The sequence below is a fragment of the Chiloscyllium punctatum genome, chromosome 6, assembly GCF_047496795.1.
Source record: "Chiloscyllium punctatum isolate Juve2018m chromosome 6, sChiPun1.3, whole genome shotgun sequence".
Lineage (NCBI taxonomy): Eukaryota > Metazoa > Chordata > Chondrichthyes > Orectolobiformes > Hemiscylliidae > Chiloscyllium > Chiloscyllium punctatum.
Window position 1 is genome coordinate 40,479,662 of NC_092744.1, and position 26,129 is coordinate 40,505,790.

At 39.0% G+C, this 26,129-nt stretch overlaps 2 protein-coding genes across 4 annotated transcripts in view; both read left to right on the forward strand.

The window, feature by feature from the left end:
* Nucleotides 1-12,695, forward strand: part of ecel1 (endothelin converting enzyme-like 1) — a 123,506-nt gene extending 110,811 nt beyond the window's left edge. The window contains exons 16-17 of the mRNA XM_072572515.1: nt 6,927-7,003; nt 12,047-12,695. Coding sequence (XP_072428616.1) covers nt 6,927-7,003; nt 12,047-12,146 — 177 coding nt within the window. The 3' untranslated portion in view covers nt 12,147-12,695. The remainder of the gene's footprint in view (nt 1-6,926; nt 7,004-12,046) is intronic.
* A 3,279-nt stretch (nt 12,696-15,974) lies between these two features.
* The window catches only part of cops7a (COP9 constitutive photomorphogenic homolog subunit 7A), a 40,534-nt gene continuing 30,379 nt past the window's right edge, over nt 15,975-26,129 (forward strand). Inside the window, exon 1 of one of the 3 annotated variants that reach the window (XM_072572516.1) lies at nt 15,975-16,077. The gene's annotated coding sequence lies outside the window, so the exon portion shown is untranslated. Of the gene's footprint in view, nt 16,233-16,302; nt 16,322-26,129 lie in introns of those variants that run through there. The other 2 variants (XM_072572517.1, XM_072572519.1) reach the window with 2 other exon arrangements.

A 26,129-nucleotide genomic window follows, 5' to 3' on the forward strand; every position in this document is an offset into this window, starting at 1 on the left:
TGTTGCCGGAGATGGAAATGGAGAGGTAAGGAAAGGGGAAGAAGCTGTTCGAGATGGACCAAGTGAATTTGATGGTGGGATGGAAATTTGGGCAAAGTCAATTAACTTCTTCAGTTCAGCCTGGTTACAGGGCGTGCACCGGTACAGTCATGGATGGAACAGCGGAAGAATTGGGGCACAGTGCCTGTGTGTTTACTGAGGAAGGTCTGTTTGATGTGGCCGACGAAAAGGCAGGCATAGCTGGGGCCCATCCGAGTGCCCATGGCCAACCCCGGATTTGGAAAAAAGGGGAGGAGTTAAAGGAAAAGTTATTAAGGGTGAGGATAGTTCGGTGAGATGGAGGAAGGGATTGGTGGAGGGGGACTGAATGGGTCTGTTGGAAAGGAAGAAGCTGAGGGCCTGAAGGCCATCCTTGTGGGGTATGCATGTGTATCAGAACTGCATGTCCATACTGAATATAAAGCACTAGGGTCGGGGAACTGGATGTTACTGAAGAGGTGGAGGGCATGGTAGGTATCACAGATGTAGGTGGGAAGTACCTGAACCAAGGGGGAGAGGATGGAGTCGTGTTTGGACGAGATGAGTTGAGTAAGGCAGGAGCATGCCAAGACAATGGGTTGGCTGGGGCAGTTGGGCTTATGGATCTTGGCGAGCAGGTAGAAATGGGCAGTGCATTCCTAGGGCCAATGAGATTGGAGGTAGTGGAGAGGAGATCACCGGAGGCATTGAGAGCATGGACAGTGTGAGTGATTTTGGCCTGATGGGTCACAGTGGCATAGACTCTCAGAACAACCTGGACTACACCTCCTCCCACTCAGTTCCTGCAAGAACTCCATCCCATTCTCCCAATTCCTCCGCCTTGGGATATAAGAAGGATGGAGTAAGAGTAATAAAAAGATGGATTACTGGGCTAATGGTAGACTACTTGGTAGTGTGGAAGAGCAGAGGGATCTTGGTGTCCATGTACACAGATCTCTGAAAGTTGCCACCCAGGTAAATAGTGCAGTGAAGAAGGCATATGGCGTACTGGCTTTTATTGGTAGAGGAATTGAGTTCCGGAGTCCTGAGGTTATGCTGCAGTTGTATAAGACTCTGGTGCGGCCGCATCTGGAATATTGTGTGCAGTTTTGGTCGCCATACTATAGGAAGGATGTGGAGGCACTGGAACGGGTGCAGAGGAAGTTTACCAGGATGTTGCCTGGTATGGTAGGAAGATCCTATGAGGAAAGGCTGAGGCACTTGGGGTTGTTTTCTTTGGAGAAAAGAAGGTTTAGGGGTGATTTGATAGAGGTGTACAAGATGATTAGGGGGTTAGATAGGGTTGACAGTGAGAACCTTTTTCCACGTATGGAGTCAGCTATTACAAGGGGGCATAGCTTTAAATTAAGGGGGGGTAGATATAGGACTGATGTTAGGGGTAGGTTCTTCACTCAACGAGTCGTAAGATCATGGAATGCCCTGCCAGTAGCAGTAGTGGACTCTCCCTCTTTATGGGTATTTAAGCGGGCATTGGATAGGTATATGGAGGATAGTGGGTTAGTGTAGGTTAGGTGGGCTTTGATCGGCGCAACATCGAGGGCCGAAGGGCCTGTACTGCGCTGTATTGTTCTATGTTCTATGTTCTATAATCTGAAGCGGTGCAACTCAGTATTAATTCCTAGATGCTGTAAATTGCCTAAGCTTAAAATGGAATGTGAGTTTAGTCATTTTTTGGGACATCATCCAGAGATATGCTTTATAGACAATGCGTTTGTTTGTGTTTGATCAGATCTGCTTAATTCCTGCACCATTCCCTAGCTTAGAGGTGAGAAGTAGAGCCTAAGAGATCTCTACCATGGTTTAAATGCTCTAAGAAGATCATGAAACTGGAACATACATGAAAATATATCAAAAGCAGTCACTTTTAGGGAATAAGAGATGCCTTCGAGTTATTCCCATTAGTGTAAGTTTCAGCGCAACTTTACAAACCTCAGTTGTAGGGAAGTAATTCTTCATATCTGAGCAGCAACCAAGCTTTTGTAAGATTAAATCTAGTCCCCCAAGTTCTCTCTTTGCTGCATACTATGACCTGTTCAAATAGCCAGATTGCTGTTCCATTATCGGTCAATCTGTTGGCGGGTTTCTGTTATTACTATCACAACTAATGAATGCGAGTAGGATTTGTGACAGCAGTTTGACTCACTCTCTGCATTTGCCATTTGGGAAGTATCTGGTTTCCTCTCCCTCCCCATCAATACCTCCTCTCAAACTGCAACCAATCACTCAGGCTGACCACTGTCTATTTGTAGCATCTTCAGTAAATCACATCAGTTATAGAGTCATAGAGATATACAGCACGGAAACAGACCCTTCAGTCCAGCTTTGACATGCCGACCAGATATTTGATCTTTTACTATAAATTCTCAGTCCAAATGATCCTCCCCACTAACTATGTGGTGAAGGAGCAGCGTTCCAAAAGCTTGTACTTCCAATAAACCTGTTGGATTATAACCTGGTATTATGGGATTTTTTAACTTTGTCCACCCCAGTCCAACACCAGCACTTCCACGTTATTTGTAGCATGGTCCTCTCCCATCTTTTGTACAAAAATGTTTGCAGATAAACTTTTACTGTGGTGACATAAACTTTTACTGTGTTGACATTAGCTCTTTCAGTTTTTTTTCTTAACACTGTACATCCATACCAAGAACTTGAAAAAACAACCAGAAATCCTGATTGAAATCAAACTGGCAATTTGAGTACTTGCAGCTTTTTCTGCTTTCATTCTGAAGCTTCTGTACAGGAAGGATCATCCTATTGGAACAATGAAAGGAAGCTAACGGGTAGCTCACAACAAATGATCTAAAATAGAGCTTTCTTTTTTTATTATTCTGGCTTAGATTGTCGTGAGATTTCAGAACATCCAAAGGAAATAAATCTGTTAATAGAATTCTTTTAAATAATATTTTTAAAAAGTGTAAAACTGTTACTGCAGTATTCAAGCTGATAAAGAAGGCAACTCTAATGCAAGCATTTTTGATATGAAGTGCAAGTGTTATTATTCGTTTTGCAATGCAACCTCCAGGCAAGCCTTATCTGATAGATAACTTGCGCAGGGAGATCCACTTTACAGATGTCAGACAGGAAAAGGGCTCAGGACATATTGTTAGTAGATTAATTAAGAAAGAATAAAGAATGATACCGCTCAGATAAAGGCCATTCAGCCCATCATGGGTACGTAGTTGTTTGACAGAGGCAACCAACTAGTTTCACTGTCCAGCTATTTCACCCATCCTGGCATTTTTTCCCCTTCAGTTATGCATCCAATATTCTTTTAACTATTACAATTGAATCCACTTCAACCACACATTCCCTGCCTGTTCACAAGTCTCTTGTAAATGCCTCTTAATTGTTGCTATGTTATCAGTTTCTACAACCTCCCCTGGTAGAGTGTTCCAGGCACTTACAACCCTCTGTGAAAAAATTTTGGTTAACACATTTCCTTTAAACTTTTCCGCCTCACATTAAATCTTTGTTCCCTAATATTTTCATTCCTGATGAAGGCCTATGCCCGAAATGTCCATTCTCCTGCTCTTCGGATGCTGCCTGACCTGCTGTCCTTCTCCAGTACCACACTCTCGACTCTGATCTCCGTCCTGCAGTCCTCACTTTCTTCTCATTTTATATACGTCTAACAATTCATCCCTCAGCCTTTGATGCTCTAGCAAAAACGATCTAAGTTTGTCCAACCTCTCCTTATAGATAAAACACTTCAGTCCAAGCAACATCCTGGTAAACCCCCTTTGTATCCTCTCCAAAGCCTCCACATCCTTCTTATAACTGCCGAATGTGGCCTAACTGAAATTGTATACAGCTGCAGCATGACTTGTCAACTTTTATTCTCAATGCCCTGACTGATGAAGGCAAGTATGCCATATACCATCTTTACCATCTTATTCACTTGTGTTGTCACTTTCCGGGAACTATGATGTGCACCCCAAGATTATTTTGTATACCAATGCTCCTAAGGGTCCTGCCATTTACTGTATACTTTTCTCTTACATTTGACCTCCAAAAATGCATCACCTTGCACTTGTCCAGATTAAATTCCATCTGCTATTTCTCCACCCAACGTTCCAACTGATCTATATCCTGCTGTATCCTTTGACAACCTTCCTTACTATCCACAATTTTCATGTCAGTTGAAAACTTACAAATCTGACCACCTACATTTTCATCCAGATTATATACATATATTACATACAACCCACAGAAAACAACTGGTCACAGACCTCCAGTCAGAAAAACTACAAACTACCACCTGTCTTCTGTGACCGAGCCAATTTTGTTTCCAACTTACCATCTCACCATGGATGCCATGTGACTTAATTTTCTGGACGAGCTTGCCATGAGTGACCTTATCAAATGCTTTAGTAAAATCCATTTAGATGACATCCACTGTGCTACCCCCAATCATTTCATCACTTCCTCAAAAAACTGAATCAAATTTGTGAGACAACACCCCCCCCCCCCCAGCACAAAACCATGCTAACTCTCCCTAAAAGGTCCATTTGTTTCAAGTTATGAGTAAATCCTGTCCCTAAGAATCTTCGCCAATAACTTCCCAATCATTGATGTAAGGCTCCAACCAGTAAAGAATTTGTCCCCTTATAGCCATTGATTTCATTTTTGCTAGGGTTCCTTGATGCCATGCCAGGTTGAACGTGACCTTGATGTCAAAGGCAGTCACTCTCACACAAATCTGGAATTCAGCTCTTTGCAGAGTTGTGTGTGAGTGAAATGAGCCACCAGAGGAGGTGGTAGAGGCGGGTACAAGAACAACATTTAAAACGCATCTGGATGGGTTCATGAATAGGAAGGGTTTAGAGGAATATGGGTCAAATGCTGGCAAATGGAACAAAACAGTTCAGGATATTTCATCAATGGACGAGTTTGACTGAAAAGTCTGTTTTCATGTTGTATGACTGATTATAAGCTTATGTTTGAACCAAGGCTTTAATGATGTCAGGAGCTGTGTAGCCCTGGTGGAACCCAAACTGGGTGTCACTGAATAGTAATGCTTAATAGGACTGTTGATGACACTATCTATCACTTTACTCAGGATTGCAAGTAGAGTGATGAGGGATATGGGCCAAGCACAGAGAGGAGGGAGTAGTTTAGTTTGGGATTTTAGTCAGCTTAGACTGGTTGGCCAAAAGACTGTTTCCATGCTGTATTACACAATGACTCTATTACTTGAAATGGAAATAAACATTAGAAGAGGTGTGAACCGGGCTACTAATGCACTGACTGGAATCTTGTTGTAGCATCAAGTAAGATCAGAAGATCACAGGGCTTCTGTTAGTAGATGGGTCAGCTGATCATACACAATAAAATAGCAAGCAGCCGATTAAATATTCATGAATGAGGTGCTAGCTAATCATTCAGCAGGAGCAACAGTGAGTTGATGAGCCTGCTGTTCCCATGTGGGGTCAACGTTGTAACAATAGTTAAAAGGCAATTTATTCCCTGCAATCCAGTACTAAGTGGTGTCTTCAGACTCCCAACCAACCCCTCAGGGTAACCTCAACTGCCGCTACCACCTGTTTCCTTGGAAAACAACAACTACTAATACCTGCCAATCAAGAGTGATGTGAATGGGTGCCTAGGATGGCTTACGCTGCCACAGTGAACCTGATCATTGCCAATGGTCAATGTAAATTAATTCAGATAGCTAACTTTGGTGTTACTGTTGATTATGGGTGACTGACATGTCAGAAAACTAGGGAATTGATGCCTCATTTAATTCAACATAAAATCACCCACTATGTCAGGCCATTAGAATTATGGCTCTTTTTGTTAAAGTTCAATAGTGCATATTGATTTGGCCCATTGCCAGCTAAATAATCTACTCATCATTAGCAATTGTAAAGTGGTACAAATTAATTTATAATTATCTCCTGATGGATAAATTCATCACAAAAGTTTGCTTTCCTTAACAATAATAATCAATAATAACAATAATTAGGGCGGCACAGTGGCTCAGTGGTTAGCACTGCTGCCTCACAGCACCAGGTTCGATTCCAGCCTCGGGCAACTGTCTGTGTGGAGTTTGCATATTCTCCCGGTATCTGCGTGGGTTTCCTCCGGGTGCTCCGGTTTCCTCCCACAGTCCAAATATGTGCAGGTCAGGTGAATTGGCCATGCTAAATTACCCATAGTGTTAGGTGCATTAGGGAAATGGGTCAGGGTGGCTTACTCTTCGGAGGGTCGGTGTGGACTGGTTGGGCCGAAGGGCCTGTTTCCACACTGTAGGCAATCTAATCTAAGAATGTTTCCCTTCAGATTGTTTGTCTTAATTTCTTTGGTATTTAAGTCACCTAAGCTACCAGGTTACCCTGTTATTGAAAAGACAGTCAAACAGGAAAGAGTGCAACGAAAATTTACAAGGATGTTGCCAGAACTAGTAGGCCTGAGTTGTAGGAGGAGGTTGACCAGGGTAGGACTTTTTCCTTGGAATGTAGGAGAATGAGAGGTGACCTTGTTGAGGTATATAAAATCACAAGGGGCATAGGTGGGATGAATTCATATAGTCTTTTCCCTAGGAATGGGGAATTGAAAACTAGAGGGCATAGGCTTAAGGTGAGAGGGGAAAGGTTTACGAAAGACCTGAGGGGCAACTTCTTCATATAGAGAATGGTGTGTATATGGATGGGCTGCCAGAAAAGTAGTTGAGGCAAGCATAATAGCAACATTTTTTTAAAAATTAGGATAGGTACATGGATAGGTAGGGTTTAAGAGGGATATGGACGAAATGTGGGCAATTTGAACTTGGGCAATTTGGGCAGTTTGGGCCGAAGGGACTGTTTTCATGCTGTATTACTGTATGACTCTATGACTCTAATGAAATACTGACTATTTTTTAAATTATTACACTACCTTATTAGAATTGGTGCATGAAGAGAAGATCACAGTCCATCTACCTACAGCTGCTTACTGATAAACATGCCCCAGAACACTGCAGGTTTGATTCTTTAAAGCACTTTATCCTTCTGCTGTTTCATGAAATTAAAAAAAGTTTATTTGTAGATACTTTTGACTTCATGATTTACATCTTATATTATGTCAAAATCATTTTGATACTCACTCGGCCAGAATTAACATTTGTACTTAAAACTACAGATTTTTGTATTCTGTACATTATCAATAGCAAACTTATTTCAAGCATTTTTCCTCACATTGATGTTCCAATATAAACTCTCTGAATGGAACTTCCATTGATGTGACCATAAAGACAGTACAACTCTCGGTGCCCTGAAAATGTGGTTTAACTTCCTGCTGCATAGAAACTCTTTTTACAACTAAATGGCTTACATTGCTATTTAAAAAGTTGTTAAAAGTTAATAGAATAGATCCTGATCTTACATAATAGTGCAAAATGGGTGAAAACAAGGGAGAAGACACTTTTGCTTGTCTTCATTTTATTTCCATTGATTTCAAAGTTTCAAAACTGTCCTTTTTCCATAAGTAATGGAAAGTCATGGCCTTCTTGTCAATATCTGTCTCACTGAGTAGTGACCTCACAAATGTCCTTTCAGTCTTACTTATTGCCACCCAACCCCCAGACCACCACTGTTTCTTGGATTTTGCTAGAAGGTCACTAACACTCTGCAGTTTCTCTCTTAATTTTTATTCACTCGAAAACAAGGCCTTACCATTGGTAATTTTATTGTGAATAATAGCTTTGACATTCCACTTTGATTGAAACCTAATTAATAAGTAGCAGAATTTTCCCCTTTCTGAGGGCTCCCCAAACCTAAACAGGTCCAAACCATTCTTTCACGATTGAGGGGATTTGCGGGAGTAGAGGTCCTGTTGCAATTGTATCGAACTTTGTGTGCCGAGAATATTGTGCGCTATTTTGGTTTCCTTAAGTAAGAAAGGATATACATGCATGCATGCCATAGAGACAATGCAACAGAGGTTCACTAGTCTGATCCCTGGGATTATGGGATTGTTTTATGATGAGAGATTGAGGAGACAGTCCATATTCGTTCATTTAGAAGAATGAGAGGTGATTGCAATAAAATACACAAGATTCCTATGGGTTTGACAGTAGAGAAAAGGAAAAATATTTCCAGATTGTGTTGTCGAGAACCAGGAGCCACAATCTCAGAGAGAGAGTTTGGCCATTTAGGAATCAAATGAACAGGAACTTCTTCACATGGTAAATCTTTGGAATTCTCTATCCCAATCTTGGACTACTGGGATGCCATTCAGTAGAAGCAGCTAAGTGTTCACGCAACCAGCACATCAGATCAATTCAAAGCCAGTGGCATTCCCACTTTTTCTGCTCCCCAGGATTTGTTTTGAGCCTTATCTCCAGTAATTGCCTGCTATTATCCATTCTTGGAGCTTAGCAAAGCATTCATAACAATACCACCTGAGAACAAAAGAGATGTCTGACCATTTGTTCTACCTGCTTTTGTTGATACAGTTAACAGGTGGCCTCATTCTAAATGCTTGGACTGAGCTCCAAGAATGGTTATTAGAGTCGTCCCAGCAAACAATATTGACAGATTTTGCAAAACAGTTCTAACATTGTTTGATTGGCATCTTTATTATCTTGTAGTAAACTGTTCTTTCTTTGAAGAGTTCTTTCAATGTCTTTATTTTTACTTGGATAAGATTAAGGTGTATAAAGTGAATTGTAATTTTCTTTATGGGATTCCACCACCTGTAATCAATTAAATGTTTTATGAGAAGGTGTAGAGGCAATGTTTTTCAAAGGAAAGTTGAATGTCTGCATTTTTTTGTTCCAAACAGCAGACAAAGATTTCCCCATAGATCACACATTCTCTGAAATACTGTGAACTGTATTTATGATCAACATCACCCAAGTCCATTAAAAAAAAAGGAAAATTGGAAAAGGAATAGGAAAAGCCACCCTGACAGTAGTGTTTTCCATACTCCCAATGACAGATTAAGTCTAAGAATTTACATTATAGAAACAGTCCATATTTCTCCAAAACATTAGCATTAATGTTGGCCCTCCATATGAGCAGGAGTTGTAAATCCATCTGGTTCTCATATTCTTGTATTGTCCATCTATAGTTAGTTGGTAACATTGATTAGGTTAGATTCCCTACAGTATGAAAACAAGTCCGCACTGACCCTCCAAAGAGTAATCCAACCAGACCCATTCCCCTACCCGATATTTATCCTGATTAATGCACCTAACACTACAGGCAATTTTAGCATGACCAATTCACCTAACCTGCACATCTTTGGATTGTGGAAGGAAACCAGAGCACCCGGAGAAAACCCATGCAGACACGGGAGAATCAAACCCGGGTCCCTGGTGCTGTGAGGCAGTAGTGCTAGCCACTGAGCCACTCAGATTGTCTCTACATCAATCACCGCCAATCCCCTCCAGCCTAATAACCCTCTCCCAAACTGTCTGATACTTTGTCTTCTGTTTCATGGCTCTGTGCAACAATCCAGCACATTTGTTTATTTGTATAATTCTCTTGCAAAAACATAAATAAGGTATTCAAACAATTACATTATGACGATTTGCTAAAAAGTGCAGAAAGGCAATCTGCTAAGTATGCATTTACTCTAGTTTTTATTCATTGAAGAATAACTGTTTTGTTTCTCAAAAACAAGGCCAATGACCTGGAAATACGGCAGACCATTGAGGCAAACTTAAATGGGTGATAGTAATGATTTACTATAAAAGCTATCTTCATCTATTTACCTTGCATCAGGTAGATAACTGAAAGTCTCTCTCTGGTTTGGTGTTGTCTTTTTTGCACTCTGTTCCTTTCAGCTTTGCTATCTTGTTCTTCCTTTACTATCCTTAAAAAATAATCTATGTGATGTTTCCTGTGGAATTTTTTTCCATCCCATGTGTCAGTCTGGAACAAAGGATTTCCTATTCACTGACATTGCCAAATCATGCCAGATTTTTATAAAAACTAATAGCAAAATTAAAGTTAAACCCAAGACATTTGTAAATTTGAATGCATATGATTCAACTAAACCTTCAGTCGCTCAGATGGATCCTATTATTTTTAATATCTAGGACAACTTGGCAAATTGAGTTCAAAGTAGTTTTTTCTAGCAAGAAGCAGAGGGTAATGGCTGAAGAGTTTTTTTATTGGAAGCCTGTGTCCAGTGGTATATCATAGTTTTCAGTGTTGGGTCTCTAGCTGTTTGTTTTGTGTACATTAATGATTTAAACTTGAATATAGGAGGGTTCATGGATGATACAAAAATTGGTGGTGTGTTAAATAGCAAAAAGGGAAGAGTTAGATGACAGAACAACGTAGTTCGGGTGGTTAGATGGGCTGAATAGCGGCAAATGAACTTAATCCTGAAAAGTGTGAGGTATTGCATTTTGGGAGGACTATCAAGGAAATTGTGTACATGTTGAATGGCAGGAGCCGAGGAAACACAGAAGATTCCAAGGATCTTTATGTGCATGTCCATAGATATAATATTTGGGATTCTTTCCTTTCTTTGTTAAGGCATTGAATACAAGATCAAGGAAGTTATAATGGAGCTATAAATAACTTTAGTTAAGCCACAGCTGAAGTACTTTGTACAGTTCTGATCACCATACTAGAGGAAGGATATGATTGCACTATAGAGGATGCAGACAAGACTGATCATAATGTTGCCTGGACTTGAGCGATTCAGCAATGAAGAGAAACTAGAGAGGATATGCTTGATTTCCTTCAAGCAGTGAAAGCTGAATACTGTCTGATTGAGGTGTTCAAACTTCTGAGGGCCATTAATAGGGTAGCCAGAGAGAACGTTTTCCTCTTAATTGAGGGCCAATAGCCAAAGGGTACAGTTTTAATGTAAGGAGCAGTAAGTTTATAGGGAATTTGAGGAATTCTTCAGAGAGTCAAAAGAATTCTTCACTGTCTAAAAGGATGGTAAAGATGGGAACCTCAAGAACTTTTAAGAACTATTTAAATGGACACTTGAAACAGGATCACACACCAGCCTACAGGCCAGGTGCTGAAAAATAGGATTAGAATAGATGGAAGTTTGATGACCAGCGCAAACACCACAGGCCTTTATGCATGCTGTAAAAAAAAACTGACTTGTTAACTCTAAGACATTCCTCACTAATGTCCTTCCTGCAGCCTTCAAATGTCTACAGCTGATTGATATGCTTTTCCATAGTAATAATGTTCCTCTGGTGTGGACCTTTCAGTCAATAGTCTAATTTCTATCCTTTAAATTCTGAGTAATTTTGAAATTGGCCCAAAAAGTACTAAATCATTACATTAGTGCACATAATAATTTATTTGGCTATTTCTTTATGAATTCCAATTTTTCCTTTAAACCATGGTGTACAATAAATCAAAATTCTTTAACCACAAAGCTTCCTGATTATAGCCAATCTATATTCTGTTAGTACTTTGTATTTTCTAAGATTATTTTCTATAGCATCTAAAATGTAAATAAATATCTTATTAGAACAGGGACTTTTTAAAATTATAGCCAGCTAAAATAGAGAATAGATAAGTATTTAAAAAGGAAATTTGTAAAAGGATACAAGGAAAAGGAGATAAAATTAGACAGTATGGTTCCAGCTATCAAGTTTGCAATTCCCTCTTGTTCTAAAGAACCAGGACTGTGGATCCACGGGCATTGATTACATTTATTCTGCCACCGAAGTGACTATTCTGTAAGTCCAAAACATATGTCAGCAGACTATTTCATTGTAAAAAGCTGACATCCAATCCTAATCTTCTTCTTGTTCAATATCAATCTTTAACAGAGGTCAATGAATAGCAATGAAAATTGTTATATTGCCCCTCTTTAGTTTAGGAGCACTGAGGTCAATTGTATTGTCTTAATATTCTGTAATAATTGCAATATCCAGAGACCAGTAATTGAATAAAGGATATGGTTCAGCCATGGGTATTTATTTTACAAACTAAGCCATAAATATTTGTAACTAAACTTTACAAACTAAATATAATATAGATTTTCAAGAATAGGTTGTTTAACTTGAAAGCAGTAATCTTCATTCTTATTTTAACAGGGTTCTTGGAAGTGTTTCCCAGTTTGATGAATTTGGAAGGGTATTCCATTGTCCTAAAAGAGCTCCAATGAATCCAGTTGAAAAGTGTTCAGTGTGGTGATTCCAGATTCAATTTTTAATATACAAAGCTATTTTACTTTTTCCTTAATGTTTGATAAAATGTGGCCAGTTCTTTTTATCTCAATTGCATTTTTATTTTTGTAAATAAATGTAGCTGAATTCTTGACTGTTTTCAGAGCAGCAAAATGTCATTATTTTAATGATTCACGTAAAATTCACATGTTTGCACAAGAGATTTGAATAAGAATCTTTCTCTTTTCACTATGCTTCGTATTACCAATCCTAAACTACGTTTAGGTAATAGATGCTTCATGATTGAACTGTACTTCATGTTACTTTTGTGTTTCAATGTATGGCAGTTGTTAAAAAATCAAGCAAGGTGTTTTAGACTGGTTGAATATTTGTGCACTTTATTAAAAGCTTAACAAAAGCTTATGTCTTACAAATAAAAATGTATCATAAAAAGAAGTAACTGAGTTTCTTTTTTCTTTAAATTCATAGCAGAACATGAAATAAATCTACACCAAATTGCTTGAGCTTTTAGAGTGTGTGATATCCATTAAACAAAAATTGTTCAGTGTATAACCTTCGTGTAAAAATTGAAAATGTGACTAGTTAATTTTTATATTTAGTATCATTGAAAACTAACTTGTTAGCTTATTAAATGTCAATGGCTGTAGGTATCAAGTATTCTGGTATTTAATCATGCTATCAAACAGCTGTCTTTTCTAAAGTATTTACTGATTCTGTGTCTACACTTTTCTTTGAAGATATAACGTGCAAACTCAAAATAATGTAAGAAAGTTGTAGTATCCTGACATAGTGAGGAAGCAGATGAATCCTTAATACTTTCCTTTAATGCTTTACTAAGGAGCCATTTGTGTTTTTTTCCCCTCAGTGTAGACCTTGTGATGAAATAAACGTGACTTGGCTCAGCAAACTGTTTTGCTTTCAAATCAGTTGAGATCAAAGAGGTTTTAGTTTACTCCCCTAGCTTTATCCTGCTGTGTCTGTGAATATTTTTCAAACAGAAAGCCATATGAAGAACGCTATTTGTTGGTTATAAATCACAAGGAAAATTTAAAATTCTCTCACAAACACTTAATAGACATGCATAAATATAATCAATGTTACCTAACATTGAGTTGCAAGTCATTAAAGGGCATAGTTATGAAACAAAATAAGAAGCCCAATATTCAACATATCATCTTAAGTCATCACTAGCAGTGACCAGAGTCTGTATTTATAAGTTGATGAGATCACTTTAGGAGTAATTCCCAAGGTAGCTGACAAGTTAACAGCTTTGAGTAACCAGACTATCACTTAGCTCAACTGCCTGGATGTGCTGAGCAACATTCAGAAATGACACATCTTCAATCTCAGGATTGGTGTACTTGAGTTAAACATCTTTCTTTCCTGAGATATGGTCATTAGCTTTTTGGGAGATTGATTCCATTATCACATTTCATTGCATGGGGTCTTTCTGGGTGGGGAAAACTGAGTTTGAGAGATGATCCTTAAGAAGCCTTGCTAAGTTTCTAAATAACATCCTATAGTTAGTATAAATGGTGTATGAAAAAAGTCAATATTTTGGCTAGGAATGATATACTAATCAGATGCTTTGGTCTAGAGATGGTGTTGAACTTTGTCAGTGTTGATGCAGATGCATCCATCCAAATGAGACACCATTCCATCACATGCCTGATTTTGTTTTTTAAATAGTGGAAAGGCTTTGCAAGCTAAAAGCTAAGCCTCTTAACAAAAATTACCCAGCCTCTGACTTATGCTATTGACACAACACTTATGCTATTTGTCCAGTAGAGTTTCTTAATATTCAAGAATGAGGTTAAAAGGAATCTGCATGAGAATTTTCTCATACAACTAATCCATATTTAACATGATCATGGCTAATCTAATCCTACTCTACTTTCCTGCCGGCTCCCCATAGCCCTTTATCCTGCTTTTCATCAGAAACATATCTATTTCTTTCTTGAACCTGTTGATTGATTTTGCCTCCATTGCACTTTGGGGCACTGAGTTCCACAGATTCACAACCCTCTAAAAGAAGTAGTTATCCTCATCTCAGTTTTGAACCTCTCACTCTATATCTATGACCTCATATTTGAGATTGTCCCACAAGGTGGAACATCTGTTAAACATCCACCTTATCAATCCTTTTCAGCATTTCAGATCCCACCCCCCCCCCCCATCCTTCTGAACTCCAGCCCAAACTATTCAACTGCTCCTCGTGCAACAGCTCTCCCATCCCTGGAATCAACCTGATGAACCTCTTCTGAACTGCGTCCAATGCCACCTTCAAGTAAGGAGACCAAAACAGGACACAATATTCCAGGTATGATCTCACCACAGTCTGAGTTTGACACTAAATATAAACTGAAAGAACTGCAGATGATGTAAATCAAAAACAAAAACAGAAGTTGCTGGAAAAGCTCAGCAGGTCTAGTAACACCTGTGAAAAGAAATCAGAGTTAACATTTCGGGTCCAGTGACCCTTCCTCAGAACTGATAATAATTAGGAAAATATCGGTTTATATGCAGAAGATAGGGTGGAGGGAGGAGGTAAAGAGTAAACTATAGGTGGGAATTGAGCCCCCTATCTTCTGCATATAAACTGACATTTTCCTAGCTACTATCAATGCTGAGGAAGGGTTACCGTAACCTGAAATGTCAACTGAGTCGGACAGCTGGGAGGTCTATAGGTTGAAACAATTAGGACTCCTGTTCCTAAAACAGGTAGCATGAGACTCTAGTGTCACAATGTCCCAACCTGTGAACCAGGAGATCTGGCTCAAGTCACTCCAGAGATGCATTACAACATCTCTAAGCAAGCTGATTAAGAAAGTTTCTAAAAGAGGCAGTGGCAGATGCCATGGCTGTGCAGGATAGAGAACATTAAGGAAGATAACTGAGTCATGGCCTTCATCAGGATTCTACGTTGAGATGGTATCAGGGAAAAAATAAGTTGAGGTTTTATGCTTTTCTCACTTGCACTGACTGCTAACCCCATCATGCAGGGCAGAACTGTTCAAGGAAAAGTCCACTTGTAGCATCATTGTCATTGCATCACAAATTGTGTGGTGGTATTGAATTCCCAAATCATATTGAATTGATTAAAAATGGGAGAATCAGTATGAGAGACAGAACATTTGTTGATTTGCAAATGTTAACAAAGGGATAACCACTTAGGAAACAGTAATATTTGGAAATGAATGCACCTGTTGTACAGGTTCTCCATTTTAAGAGTATAAAAGATATGTTAGACCTCTTTCATCTTAATTACTGTTTTTTTTCCCCTTCTGGTGTACCTGTATACTGACCCTGGTTACAGTGGTGAGATTCCGATAAGCTCAACTTCATTTCCATCCAAATAATGTTTGATACATATTGTCCTACCTAGAATTGGGGCCCTGTTTGGTTTCCGTGCTAACTTAAATCAAGCAACGTGATATCTTGATGTTTTGTCAATTTGATTCCTCAACGCTAAAGGTTCCTTAACTTGAGTGATTGGCCCGCAGTTGCTAACTGAATCGTTATTTCCAGCCGTTCTCACTTTCGTCCTCCTAACGTAAAACAAGAGCAAAAAGAAACAAAAGAACTGCAGACGTTGGAAATCAGAACCAAAAACAGAAAATGCTGGAAAGACTCAACATTTGTGGAAAGAAATCATCCTTCCACAGAACACAATAGTAGGAGCGACAGCTACTCCGCGTGCGTGAGACTTACATTTAAATGTCAGAATCACGAGGCGCACCTAACGGATCCGCCTTATGAATGAAACACGGTTGGCTGGTTTACGTGATTTGATCGATAGCTGAGCCAGCAAATAGAAAGCTCGATTGGTGTTAGGGGTGGGTCCAGGAGGCTGCGGTTCCGGCCAATAGCCGCTAAGCGAGGCGGGGGCGCCCAGCTCTCTTCTGAAAGAGGGACTGAGGCAAAGGGCCTAGTCGTAGGTGAGTTGTTCAATAGCATGTGGATTGTAGATGCTTCGGTAGTGGTTGACTGAAAGGCAGTAATTGTAGTTGTCTGTTAAATGTATTGTAGGGCTTAGCTGTTTGAGCTATTAGCACGTTGTGTGGTTGCAGGGATATCGGATCTGGGCCTAGCGGTGAGCGTCAAACACATTGTTCTTTCTTTGGTTGTGTGATTTAAAGGATCGAGAATTTTCTTCGGAGTTTAAAACGTGACTTCTTAAAGGTGTGTTCTTTGTCGCTCGATTTGAGCGGGAAAACCCTTTTTAAAAATGGGTTTAAAACTGATGATCTACAGAGTTCTGATAGAGTTGAAGTGTAAATGAGTACAATGCAGACGAGAACTCATGTACCTTCTTTTGTTACTAAGCGTAATTAGGTTCTCTTAATTCCAAACAGCTCTAAAGAACTGCGGATACTGTAAATCAGAAACAACAAGGAAATTGCTTGGAAAAAAACTTAGCAGGTCTAAAGAAAAATCACTGAACCCGAAACGTTAACTTTGCTTTCTCTCCACGCATGCTCCCAGACCTGCTGAGTTTTTTTTTAAAAAGTAATTTTCTTTCTCTTCTACGTCCCCATGTACTTTGGTACTTGGCTGAAATCCAATTTTTTTTTAAACAAAGATAGAAAATGAATTTAACCGTTCATTGGATTGTTTTCCCTCATCATGTTAATGTAAATTTTTTTTTAAAAATCATGTGTAGTAAGATAAGTTGCCACAAAGTTGTGACAAAAGGTGAAGGTGTGTGGAGTTAGATGAGTTGTAGAATGTGTTACATGACCAGAAAATATCAGTGCTAATATGAGGGTTTTTGGACATGGGAGAAGTGTTTTCTAGTGGTGCTGATATTGCATTGGCAAAGATTAGGAATGTGAAGTACTGTATCAAAACATAGAAAGAAATAGGCTGGTAGATAAATGAAATTTATAGTAAGCTGATCCATTTTAGTAGAAGTGTATGGAAGATAAGTAATTAAACAAGGTAGAGGGACAGTAAAATCCAGGATTACAAGTCCATCACTGAAAGTAGTACAAGTTGATCAGGCAAACCAAGTTCTGGTATTTTATTTATGCAGGAATGTATGTTGAATATTGGTTCAAATATATGGTCCTTTATTTTACAAAAGGGAAGCTGCGGGTCTGGGAAATGTCAAAAATATCCTCAATGTTGCTAAACTTGAGGATTCAGCTACAAGGAATGATTAAGTGGGCTGGTGTGTTTTTTTTTCCCTATTCTGATAGAGGCCTTTAAATTATGAAGGGATTTGCTAGGGTGTTAAAACCAAAGCTATCCACTTTGTCAATTCCATCATGCTGCTCCTTCCAACAGTCGTCACAATTTTCCATTTGGCTGATTTTAAAATCTCAATTGATCCTAAGCACACGTTTTAAACCTTTCAGTAAGACTAGATTTTTCTGCTCTCTTTGTTCATCAACTAACCCAAGTCATAGACTACTTGTTTCTTAAACATGATCACTTTTGTTTTAGTTCACTGAGCAACTGTTGCTAGATTGATTGTGCTTATAAAAGGCTGTTCTAAACTGCTAATGATCAATGTATGTAAAAATGTCATTGTTGAAGGGTCTGTCTCTGTAGCAATGAACTATTTGTTCACTCTTAACTTCAGAAAATGTCTATAATTCAAACTTCTATATTCTAGGCAATAAAACTAGTTTGTTGAGTCCTTCCCTTGTATTTTAAACCAGGTCTCATTCTGAAAAAAACCTACATTGTAATGTCTCCTAACTACAGTAGTATGTCCATTCTAAATGGCTGGAGGAGGTGCCTTCCTGTTGTTCCCTTTCTCAACTGGGGCTGTAAACTGGTCTTTGCAATGTGATCTTGCCCACCATCCACCTTGCTCACTGACTCTTTTTTTTTCTCTCTCTCTTTCCCCCCGCCTTCTCTTGTTTCAGTCCCTTTCTCTCCTGTAATTAAAGCCTTGATAAAGGACCATATTCTGATGTCAGTGATATTTTCCAAATGTTGCTTGGGACTGTCTGCAGTGTGGAGATCTCTCCACCCTGCCTCTATTCCTGATGAAGGGCTTTTGGCCGAAACGTCTATTATTTTTTTTCTTCCTGCTCCTCAGATGCTGCCTGACCTGCTGTGCTTTTCCAGCACCACTCTAATCTAGATTCTGGTAATTCCAGCATCTGTAGTCCTTGTTTTTACCTATGTCTTTGTCCTTATTCCACCTGCTGATAGACATGGTCTGCCAAGGAGGGCCTTAAACTAAATACAGGGATGGATTCAGTGGCATGGAAATTTAGAAAATCTAAGGTAAAGGAGAAAGTAAGAGTGCAGGTTAGTGATGGGCTCGTTATTACTTGAAAATAAGAGACTGTGTGAGTGTCATTTTGCACCAACAAATCATTAAAAATGTAAGAAAATTTGATAATAGATCAAACTTAAATGTTTTGTATCTTAACACATGAGGCTTTTGGAATAAGGTAGATGATTCAGCAGTGCAATTGGAGTTCAATGGATATGATCTCAAAGCCATTACACACACAAGGTTAAAAGGAGGTCCAAACTGGCAGCTTAACATTCAGGTGTATTTGACCTTTCAGATCGTAGGAAGGAAAAGTGGTGGGGTAGCACTGTTAATAAAAGTTCTGAGAGACCATCTAGGCTTGGGTGATGTAAAGTTCCATTTGAGTGGAAGTAAAAAAAAGTGAAAGAAGACATTACTAGGAGTAGTGTATGAACTACCAAACATTAGTCATGCTGAGAAAGTGTATAAATTTAACAAATAATTGGAGCCTCTAAAAGAATAGAGCAATAATTATGGGTGACTTTAATCATTTTGTTGATTGGGATTAATCAGGTTGGAAAGGGTACTTGCAACAACAAATTCATAGAATGCATTAGGAATAATTTCCTAGAGTAATATGTCGAGGAGCCAGCAGGGAACTGGCTGTCTTGGATCTGGTAATGAGGCAGTTTCAATATATGACCTCCAGTAAAAGATCCTACATGAAGTAAAGATCATAAATTGATGAAATTTAATATTCAGTTCCAGAGTGAATCTTGGGTTGGAAACAATTGTTTAATTTGAAGGGAATTGCAATGAAATGAGAATAAGGTTAGCCAAACTGGGCTGGTGGATAGATTTAACAGGAAAGACCGTAGGTAAGCAGTGGCAGGCATTTTAAAGAGGTGATTCGTGACTCAGCAAAAGAATGCCTCCCAATAAGGAGGAAAAATTCTGAGGGATAAACCAATCATTGTTTATCAAAGAAGTGTGGGGTTGTGTTCAAATAATGACCGAAATCAGTGAGCGGTGAAAATAACCTTTTTTTTTATTCAGAAACTGCAAGTAGCACAAGTTCAAGGCGGCAATAGAATCTCAAAATATAGTTCTTAAACAAGTCCCTTTATACACAATTCTTACATATATTAAAAATTCCATTACAATGGTGTTCATTGTTTCATCTGTAGTCCAAAGGTTTCAGGGGCTTCTGCCCTGGAAGACTGGAAATGGGTTAAAGCATGTACTAAGTGCTGGCTGCTGCTTCTAGTGTGATTTTTAAGTGTCCAGTCTGTTTGTCTAATTAGGAAGTGTTAGTCCTTTGACTTTTAAGTTAGTAAATGTTAGTAAAAACACTAGATGTATATGCTGTAAATAAATTAGAAATTGTACATGTACTGAATAAAAGAATAAAGGATATTAAACTGATTACCACAGCTGGGTTGTGAGATTTGTTTACTATTTGCTGGTGAGAGTTTCATTTCATTTGTGCAATTTTTCTTAAGTGCTGGTTTGACAGTTAACTTTTAACTGGGACATTATCGCTCCAAGAAGCTATTTAATAAGTGCATACTAACTGGGGAAACTCTTTGTTTGATATTCTATAATCTATATTAAGGGTTGATTTACTGTTATAATGTTGCATGAGACATGATGGTATTGTTCTGATCACTACACTGATTCAGAGGTAAACCCTGCTTGTTGCAAGGGCTGATAAGGTGTGAAAATGCAGTAAGTGTTTGAAAGAGTTGTTTGAAATTTGGTTAACAGTATCTTGTGATAGTAAACGTACTACAGAAGTGTAGTTTTATGAATGGAACAGGAACACTGATTTTTGCTTGTGAGTGGGTTAGTAAAGGAGTTATGAATGAATAGAAATAAAGAGCTTGTGAATGGGTTAGTGAAGGTACCGAGAATACAATATCTCACAGAAGTTAAGGAAAGTGCTGGATGTCTTGCAACGCATAAAAGTGGTTAAACTCCAAGGACCTGATTAGGTGTACCCTAGAACTCTGTGGCAAGCTAGGGAAGTGATTGCTGGGTCTCTTGGTGAGATATTTCTATCATCGATAGTCACAGGTGAGGTGCCGGAAGACTGGAGATTGGCTAACGTGGTGCCACTATTTAAGAAAGGTAGTAAGGACAAGCCAGGGAACTATACTTGACGTCGGTGGCCAGCAAGTTGTTGGAGGGAATCCTGAGGGGCAGGATGTACATGTATTTGGAAAAGCAAGGACTGATTAGGGATAGTCAACATGGCTTTTTGTGGGGGGAAATCATGTCTCTCAAATTTGGTTGGGTTACTTTTTGAAGAAGTAACAAAGAGGATTGATGAGGGCAGAGCGGTGGATGTGATCTGTATGGACTTCAGTAAGGTGTTCGATGCAGTTTCCCATGGGAGACTGTTTAGCATGGTTAGATCTCATGGAATACAGGGAAAGCTATCCATTTGCATACAAAACTGGCTCAAAGGTAGAAGACAGAGGGTGGTGGTGGTGGAGGGTTGTTTTTCAGACTGGAGGCCTGTGACCAATGGAGTGCCGCAAGGATCGGTGCTGGGTCCACTACTTTGCATCATTTATATAAATGACTTGGATGTGAGCATGAGAGGTATAGTTAGTAAGTTTGCTGATGACACCAAAATTGGAGGTGTAGTGGATATCGGAAGTAGCCTTCTTCGCTTACAACAGGATCTTGATCAGATGGGCCAATGGCTGAAGTGGCAGGTGCTGTTTAATTTAGATAATTGAGGTGCTACATTTTGGGAAAGCAAATCTTAGCAGGACTTATACACTTAATGGTAAGGTCCTAGGGATTGTTGCTGATCAAAGAGACCTGGGAGTGCAGGTTCATAGATCCTTGAAAGTGGAGTCGCAGGTGGATAGGATAGTGAAGAAGGTATTTGGTATGCTTTCCTTTATTGGTCAGAGTATTGAGTACAGGAGTTGGGAGGTCATGTTGCAGCTGGATAGGACATTGGTTTGACCACTTTTGGAATATTGTGTGCAATTCTGGTCTCCTTCCTATTGGAAGGAAGTTGTGAAACCTGAAAGGGTTCAGAAAAGACTTACAAGGATGTTGCCAGAGTTGGATGATTTGAGCTATAGGGAGAGATTGAATAGGCTGGGGCTCTTTTCCCTGGAGCGTTGATGGCCGAGGGGGGTGACCTTTTATAGAGATTTCTAAAATTAAGGGACATGAATAGGATAAGTAGACAAAGTCTTTTCCCTGGGCTGGGGGAGTCCATAACTGGAAGGCATAGGTTTTGGGTGAGGGGGGGGAAAAGATATAAAACAGACCTAAAGAGGCAACTTTTTAACATAATGAGCTGCCAGAGGATGTGGTGGAGGCTGGTACAATTGCAACATTTTAAAAAGGCATTTGGATGGGTATATGAATAGGAAGGGATTGGAGGGATATGGGCCGGGTGCTGGCAAGTGGACTAGATTTTGGTTGGGATGGACAAGTTGGACTGAAGGGTCTGTTTCCATGCTGTACATCTGAGTAAAAATTTGAAAGAAAAAGCTTATAAGGAAGTGAAAGTTAGTGATAGCTCTGAAGTCTGGGATAGGAGGACTCAAAAAAAAAAGAGAAAAACTACATGAACAAACTAGCAAGAAATATTAAAAACTGATTAGCTTCTGTACACTTATGAAAAGGTGAGAGGTCAAAATGAACATAGACCCCTTTTAAAAAATGAATCGGGGGGGGAAAAAGTTATGAGAAACGAGGAATTGCAGAGGAGTTAAACAGATGTCCATATGATGGAAGATACTTCAAACATCCTATTCTTACTAAAGAGTATGGGAGAGGAATTAAGTACTCATCATTAAAGTAGTAGTATTGGACAAACAAATGAGATGAAAGACCGATATGACCCCTGGTCAATGATGGCTTGCATCTGCAGATTTCAAGAGATAATGGAGGCATTGGTTGTAATTTTCCAAAAATCCTTGAAGTCTGGAGAAGTACATGATGTTTGGAAAACTGGTAGTATGGCACCCTTTTTCAAAAAGGGAGGGAGGGAGGCAAAAATGCAACTACAGGTTGATCAGCCTAACTTGTATTGGAAAAATATTGGGATCATTTTATAAGGAATTAATAGCACATTCTGGGAAATCCATAATCTAATTGTAGAGTTGCCATGGCTTCATGAAAGGCAAATAATGTCTGACTAATTTCTTCATGTTTTTGAGGAAGTCTGAACTGGAGTGAATAGTGGGCAACCTGTAGGTGTGTTTGTACTTGGATTTCCAGAAGGCATTTAACAAGGTACCTCATAAAAAGTGAAGTGGTGAGATTGGAGCCCACAGTGTTAGAGGTAGTATATTCTCATGGATAGAGGACTAGCTAATGGACAGTAAACTGAGAATGGGGAAAAGGGTTTCTTTTTCAGGTTGGTGAACTGTAATCAGTGGGGTTCCACAAGAATCAGTGCAAAGGTAGCAATTGTTTACAATATTTAATGACTTGGAAGAAAGAAGCAAATCTATTGTTGCCATATTTGCATATGACAAAAACAGGTGGAAAGGTGAGTTGCAGCAGGGATACAAAGAATTTAGAGATATTGATAGGTTAAGTAAGTAAATGTGAAGTTGTTCATTTTGGGTGGCACAGGCCCAACAAGTCCACACTGACCCGCCAAAGCGTAACCCACCCAGACCCATTCCCCTACATTTACCCCTGCCCCTAATACTACAGGCAATTTAGCATGGCCAATTCACCTAACCTGCACATTTTTGGACTGCGGGAGGAAACCAGAGCACCCAGAGGAAACCCACGCAGACACGGGGAGAATGTGCAAACTCCACACACAGTCACCTGAGGCGGGAATTGAAGCTGGGTCTCTGGTGCTGTGAGGCAACAGTGCTAACCACTGTGCAATGTGGTATTGTTACAGAGACCAGGTGAATGAACTGATGGTAGGTCTTATTCCTTCGAGATCCCAAGCTGTTGTTCTACCAGATCTGCATGACATTATAGTGAGTGGTATTTAAGGCGCTCCTCACTATTGACCCTTTTTCAGGCTCTTCCATCTTTTCACAGGAATTAGAGCATTGTTTGATTTGTCTTCCATCCTCGGTCCAGAATGAAGAATAACTTGCATTTACTCATGTCTTGCAAGCAATCAAAACTGGTGCTCTAGTACATTTTGGAGAGAGCACTATGCTGTCTGGAGGAACCACTTTTCAAATTTAATATGCCCCACCTGCATATTTGAGTGAATGTAAAAGATCCTGTGGTACTATTAGGAAGAGCAGGGGACTTTATTTCTGATGTCTTAACTGATATTTATTCCTTTTTAATTGTTGTCATTCCTCATCCATTTAGAATCTATCAATTCATTGCGAGAAGTGACCAAGTACAATGTGGAAAAGTGTAAATCTGCCTACTTGAAAGTATAATCTTTAAATGGAGAAAGATTGCAATACTTGGATGTGTAGAAGGTGTCCTGGAACATTAGTCTCTCAAAGCTAGTATGTGTATACAGTAAGTGATTAGGAAGGCAAATTAAATATTATATTGCAAAGGAATCGAATGTTTTTTTTTTATTTAAAAAAGCAAGTTTTATTGTCTGTGCAGGGTGTTGATATGTCTACATCTCAAGTACAATGAGTTTTTATCTCCTTTGTGAACCAAGGATAAATTGTTAGAAGCAGTTCAGAGAAGATTCATATGACATTCCTGGGATGAAGGTTTATCTTGAAAAGAAAGGTTGGACAGGTTTGTCCTTATACCCTTTTGCAATTTAGAAGAATGTTTAAAGATTTTGAAATATCGATCCTGAGGGACTTGGTAGAATGGACACTGGGAGGATGTTTCCTCTTGGGCTGGCAGCTTACAGTGGTAATGCCATGGGACTAGACCACCAGAGGGTGGGCTAATGCTTGGGTCACTGGTTCACATTCCACCTTGGCAGGTGGTAGAATTCAATTTTGATTGATAAAAGTCTGGAATTGAAAGCTCGTCTCAGTTTTGGTCATCGTGGAACTATCCTAGATTGCCATTAAAACCCTTTTTAGCTCATTAATGATCTTTTTGGGGATAGAAATTTGCTGTCCTTATCAGGTCTTGCCGATGTGACTCTAGACTTGATTAAATATAATTTACCATTAACTGTATTTTGAAATGACCTTGAAAACCATCTGTCACAAGCAATTTGGAATGGGCAACAAATGTTGATCTTGCTAGTGACATCCACATTCCATGATGAGATGGGACTAGAACCACAAATCAAAGTTTAAGAATGAGTTGTTTTAAGATGGAGATGAGAATTTGTTTTTCTGAGGGTTAATGGTTTGTGGAATTATCTTCTCCGGAAGGCAGAAGAGGCTGGTTCATGAAGTCTATTCGTAACGGAGTTAGATTGTTGAAGGTGGAATCAGAATTATTGTAGGGGTGGGGGATTTGGCAATCAGATGAGTGGAGTTGAGACTACAACCAGATTAGCAATTATTTTATCAAATGGCAGATCATGTTTAAAAGGCTGAATTGTTTACTCCTGCTTCTAAGTTCTAATTTTCCTCCTTCTAAAATCAGACAGAGAACTGTGGATGAAGAAGATCTAAAACCAAACAATTTCCTGGAGGAACTCTGATATGGCGACATCTGTGGAAAGAAAGCAGTGTTAACATTTCCAAGTCCATTTCTGAAGAAAGGTCACTGAATTTGAAATGTTAAGTCTCCTTTCTCTCCACAAATGCTGCCAAACCTGCTGAGTTCCTCCAGCAATTTCTATTTCTTGTGATCGAAAATTGCTGGTTGTCGTCATATATTTGTGGAAGCTTGCTGTGTGCAGACTGCAGTCATGTAACAAACTTCATTGACTGTATTGTAATTTGAGGTGACTGATAGTCATAAAAATTTATTAATGCAAGTCAGTCTTTCCATCATAATCTCTTGGATGAAGCTAAGGATTTTGCCTATACTTTTCTAGGAAGATTAGTGCAAGATCAGACGTGTATCCTATGATCTGCCTTCAGTCTGATTTTTTGCTCATTTCAATTGCTTCTGTTTTCTCATTTTTGAAATAGCATTTCAGAAGAAATTGATTTATTTTTTAAATGCTCAATTCTTCAAGGCTAATAATTTCTCCAACCTTTCCTTTTAGTTGAATCCTCTGTATTTTCTCCACTTTTTCTTTGGCTTTCCCTTTCCCTTAGCAATAAACTGAATACTGCATTCAAGTTTGAAACTGACTACAATGTTGTACAGTTCTAGCATCATTCTAACTTGAATTCAAGAGAATAGCAGTCAAACTAAGAATTCTCCTATATTAAATGTCCAATCTGAGTCATACATTCCTATCAATATCTGTTATTTCTGCATCCTATACAGTATACTGATAATATTCATATATATTCTGCAAAATATGTAGAACCTTGCAGTTGTTTTGAATTTGATCAGTTGTGAATTTCATCTCCATAAAGTCATTAGTCTTTGATTGTTTTTTCCTACCTGTGTTTAGGTAGTTTCTAATCAGCCTGCTCAGAGATGTGTTATTGTGCACTTCTGGAGGTGAACCTGGGCCTTCTGGCTCATGGTAGGGACATTGATAGTAAATTATATTGTAATCATACAAATGACTTCGTAAATTAGGTAAGCTTGCAAAAATTAGCAAACTAAGGTAGGGGAGCTCTAGTGCATGTACCAGAAGGATTTAAAAGCTAAGCAATTAATGTAAATTGGGAAAAGTACAGACTGAAATACTGATCCCTAGGTACTCTGTTCAGTACTGCTTCCCATTTTGATATAATTCCCTCAATATATAAAAGA